The sequence below is a fragment of the Austrofundulus limnaeus genome, unplaced genomic scaffold, assembly GCF_001266775.1.
Source record: "Austrofundulus limnaeus strain Quisiro unplaced genomic scaffold, Austrofundulus_limnaeus-1.0 Scaffold361, whole genome shotgun sequence".
Classification (NCBI taxonomy): Eukaryota; Metazoa; Chordata; class Actinopteri; order Cyprinodontiformes; family Rivulidae; genus Austrofundulus; species Austrofundulus limnaeus.
The window spans coordinates 229,897-234,896 of NW_013952763.1; the positions used below are offsets into that span (position 1 = coordinate 229,897).

At 38.0% G+C, this 5,000-nt stretch overlaps 1 protein-coding gene across 1 annotated transcript in view; it reads right to left on the reverse strand.

Moving 5' to 3' along the window:
* Positions 1-2,784: 2,784 nt before the first annotated feature.
* Positions 2,785-5,000, reverse strand: part of yeats2 (YEATS domain containing 2) — a gene marked incomplete in the record, with an annotated part of 32,503 nt that continues 30,287 nt past the window's right edge. Inside the window, 2 exon segments of the mRNA XM_014023264.1 lie at positions 2,785-4,370; positions 4,822-4,895. Of these exon segments, the coding sequence (XP_013878718.1) occupies positions 4,262-4,370; positions 4,822-4,895 (183 nt within the window).

Genomic DNA, 5,000 nt, shown 5'->3' on the forward strand with positions numbered 1-5,000 from the left:
AAATAGCTCCATCGGTGTTAAAATATATTTTTAAAAATTTACAAAACTAAACATCCTACAGTATTTTTACAGTCTTTATTTAATAGTTAAAATAAATGTTTATCAAATAAAGTCTAATGTTACAACTAATCATGGATCCCTTTAAAAGTGGAGGACATTCAGAATAACTGCGACCGTGCCTGAGTCTGGCTGTCTGAGCGAGCCCCGCCCCAGAGCAGAAACATGTTAAAAGAAGTTGCGGTAAATCCTAAAATCCCATCACACGGCCTGCAGCAGGGTCGTGCCTCTGTCGATGTGAAGGTGCGTGGCTCAGCTATCAGAAACAGTCGACACAAGTTTAATTTCGTTAAAAGAAAAAAACATAAAGGCCAGACTGAAGTTCGCCAGAGAGGACAAAGACAAAGACCACGACTTCTGGAATATTGTTCTCTGGACAGAGGAGTCTAAAATGGAATTATTTTAACACCAGAAGACATGTTTGGTGTAAACGAAAAACAGCAGTCCAAGTAAAGAACCTCGTACCAACAGTGAAGCATGGAGGTGGAAGTGTCATGGTTTGGGGATGCTCTGCTGCAGCGGGACCTGGCCAGCTCACCATTGTAGAATCCATGAATTCTAATGCGTACCAGAGGGGCCTGGAGGAACAAGTCAAACCATCTGTCTAAGCAGTTAAAGCTGAAGCGGAACTGGACCCAAAACATACTGGACCGAAAAAAGGACTGGCTGAAAACTAAGAAGTGGAGAGTCCCAGAGTGGCCAGGTCAAAGTCTGGATCTTAATCCCATCCAGATGCAACAAAACCCTCAAACATCTCACAGCTGAAACGATTCTGTGTTGAAGATGGCAGACATTATATGGCTACAAGAAGCGTCTCTGAAGTTATTTCAGATTATTAGAGGGTCCAGTGTCGTAACCTTTTCCTCCATTATAATATACATTTTTGTTCATATGTTTCATTCATTTTCTTTTCCAGAAATACACAACTACCAAGATTGGACATTGATATGTGAGCATTTCTTAATAAAGAGCTGCCTATTTAACGGGGAGTCCTCATTCTTTCACATGACTGTATATAGACCCACAAGCTGCTCTGTGTGCTTTAAAAAAAAAAAAAAAAACTTATATTGTACATAATGATGCCTCTGGTTTGTCATCAAGTGAATTTGCTTTGAGCGCTTTTATGTTGCTAGAAATCTGCTTGAAATGAAATGATCTTATTTTGTATCCACATAGTTTAATGTTTTAAGAAAGCACTGTTTTGGTCTCTTTTTGTAAATACCTTGTGGAGGAACAAAGACTGAATATATCTAATCTAAGTGAGGTAAAAATAAAAGCTGAACAGCTAGGTTCTTAGCACTTTCACTCAATGGGCTTCTTTATCATTTGTTAATGTGATATGACTATTTTAGTCAGTTTCTTACCTGGACGAATGGAGTTCTAAACTTCTATATTGCAAAAGTAGATGACAGTTTGCCAAAAAATAAATAAATAAATAAAAGACCGTAACATCTGTAGATATATTACAAGAGTGTTAGGGTCAGACTAATAGATTATTTTTTAAATCATGAGAATAAAGTCATAATATTACGAGAATAAAGTCCGGACATTTTCAGCACATATCACTTATCGCAAATTTCTGTGCCGTTTCAATAATTAATATATTAAAACGTTCAGCTCCTTCAGGACTTGGTACTTCAGCAATGTATACTTTTTGAGATATTTAGCTTTTCCTTAAAACAATTCTCACTGAAACTGAATGGAACATCCCTAAATCACTTCAAAATGTGCTTTTTATTACCTTTTGTTCTGGTTCTTTTTTTTTTCTTATTTCTTTGTGCCAATTTCAGCTTCCTTTGTCTTCTGTTTTGCTGATTTTAGCTTTTTTTTAGCTATCATTCTGACATTTTCCATTCTTAAGCCAACTTCAGCTTTGCTGTGCTTCTTGCAACTTCTTTCAGCTGTTTTCTCTTTTTAGCTATGCTTCTGCTAATTTGCAGGTTTGTTTTTTATTAATTCACCTTTTTGTGATAATCTCAGCTTTTTACTGCGTAATTCAGCAAACAAGTACGTCTTCTGTTTCTAGTTTCAGCTTCACGCTGCATTTTTGTAGGAAATGCAAATTCTCTAGCATGAGAATAAAGTCGTAATGTGAGAACTCCTACTCAAACAAGCAGTCTCACCACTGCGTTAAAATGAGGTGTTGAGCATCTTGTGAGGTTCAACTTTCGTATAGGTTTTACAAATTAAAAAAAAAAATTAAACCCATCGGCATCAAATTATCAGCAGCAGTACCTTGTTTCGATTGTGTCTATTTTGAATAAAGAGCCACACAGAAGAAACTGCTTATTTTGGGGAAGATGAGCTCAGAGAGGTTTTGTTGTTTCTCAGGAAACAATGAAGATGGTCATGAAGATTTAGGATCCTGAGAGGGTGGAACTCTGGTGAGCACAGCATCTGTTGTCAGCAGTAGAATAGCAGGGAGCCCAACGCTTAGTGACATAACTGAAGCTGTACAGCACTGCAGTTAATGGCTGCGTTGATGGGTTTAGTCGTCACGTAATATGGATGGAAGCATTTTACACTAACAGTGATCCAAAAGTAATCACATACTACTTCATAAACACGAAGACTGTCCACAGCAGGTGACTGGAAAACGGACATCATGTAGTAATTATGATTTTATTCTCGTAATATTAATAAAAAATATATTTTAGTTTGGCCCTAATACTCCATTGTAATTTGAGATGGATAGATCTGGCTAATCAGGAATGTTGCTGCACAACATTTACACTATTTCTGTTTATTCAAAACCACATAACATGCRAAACACAAATCTGGATTTAAAGTGTTATGGAATAATTATATCTGTTCTACCTCGCCACCACAAAAGAAACATATTTTTCTGACTTTATTATAAGAATATTTCTCATATTTTCCATTTGCACACAAAAATAATATACAGTGTTAAGTACACTAATTGGATTTGGTTTAAAAGGCATTTTGACCGTTCAGACGTGAACACAATACAACGCTGCAGGTTACACACAACAAAACAACATGAGTGTMTCAACTAACAAAACACTTAGTTTTAGCATTCATTTTCCACCAGTTCCAACATCCACACAAGTGCTGGGCTTTTCAGGTGTTGATATAAAAAGAAGTCAGATGATCACTGGTTATCTACACCCATTGGTCACAACATAAAACAGAGCTYGTTTGGACCCACTGGGACTCTGTGGTGTCAGTTCGTCATGTGTATTATTACTCTGTGGGTTTTGGGCTGAGGTAAGTTCTTTTCTCTCCATCAATGCTTCCACATGATTGCCAGGAGTAGATGTGTTCTAGCAGAAGCTACTACAGCTAATCATTCTGTAAGTGGTTTTAATGTGGCTGACTGGTGTTAGCATGATAGGTACGATTACAGCTGTAAACTAGAAAGCCTCTCAAAAGCCTGCAAAACCTTGTTCATGGATGAGACGAGCATTAATAAGAAAATGAAACTCACAATTACGCCTCATTTATCAGACATGAGATTCCGCAATCTCAGCAACATCACTCTCTGTCATCAAAAAAAAACACTGTTACTTTTAGTAAAGAATCATTAAAAACTGTGGGTTTTTCTGTTGCAAGATTCATAATTACCTCTGCTGGGAAACACTGAAAAACATTAAAGGATATTGGTAATGATGATCGTAGGTTTCCATGGCAACTGCAACTTTGCAAGAGCCTCTCCGGTAACTTCACCAAAAGTGCCCGCTGGCACACTCAGATGATCACATAAGAGTTTCTAAAATGCAGCTATTGTTTTTTTTTTTTTTCTTTCTCTTTTGGTTCATTTCAGTAGAAAAACTCCAAACAGGAAACAGAGAACTACTATCTGATGTTACTGCTCAGTCCTTTAAGTCACTTAGGTTTCATTTCTCTCAACTTAAATGCTTCCTGATCCAAACGATGCTATGAGGTACAAAAGAGCCACTTTTAAATGAAGCAACMCAAGCAATGAGAAGCAGCTTTGTTCCAAACAGGAGTAAAAAAGTCACAGTTTCCTTAAGACATTTGTTATTCTGCTGCACAGCCCTTTCTGCTGTCGAGTTTATGAACACAGCACATTAGCTGTYGTCGGGTACCCCGAGGYGAGGSGGGGCTGTGTTTGGGTGCCAATGTTCCCCACGAGAGAAGAATCTCTTGGTCGTGGCTCCTGAGTCAGACAGTCTCTTGTCTGTCCAGGTGTGTCAGTTACCGGTCGATGCCAGGGCTCGCCTCAGTTGTCCTTCGGCAGGTAGCCCATGTGTGCGTTGGTGAGGAAGTCGCAGGTGGGGATGCTGCTGACTGCCTGGTGGATGTTCATGGCTGTGATCTCTCTTGGAGCCCTGAAACCCACAAGTGCCTCTGTTAAGGTTTCAGGACTACAACACATTTTATCACCCCATCACTGCAAAAACACAAACACKTTCAGCTCTACTGCTCACTTAAATATTGTCTGTGGTGTACTACTCTGCAGAAAAGGACAACTTGTATTGATGTCTAACTACAGTAAAGTAATTATCAGTTGTTTATATTCTAGATTATTACAAGAATTTTACGCTTTTACTTTATAAATATTAGTCTTTGCTTTCTTACAAAACATGCAGAAGATATTTTCCACATATTATGAGACCCCAGTGTATTTACTTTATTCTAATTTGTTGTTAAAATAAAAATTGTGTAGTTATTTGGTAATACAACTATTAGGGAATAAAAATTAAAAATGAAAAGAAGTCACTAGTAAGCTRAATAAAACATAGAAAGGATTTGAAAAGTGGTGCAAGATGAAACACTAACCTGTTTGGAGGGGATTTAGTGTAGGCTCCAGCTAGAGATTCTCTCAGGATATCGCTGGCAAACTGCTCTGTGGCCTGCAGACACACAAGTCACAGAAAAACCCACCATCATCCACATATGAAACTGTTAAAACATATGTGTGTGTGTGTGTGTGTGTGTGTGTGTGTGTGTGTGTGTGT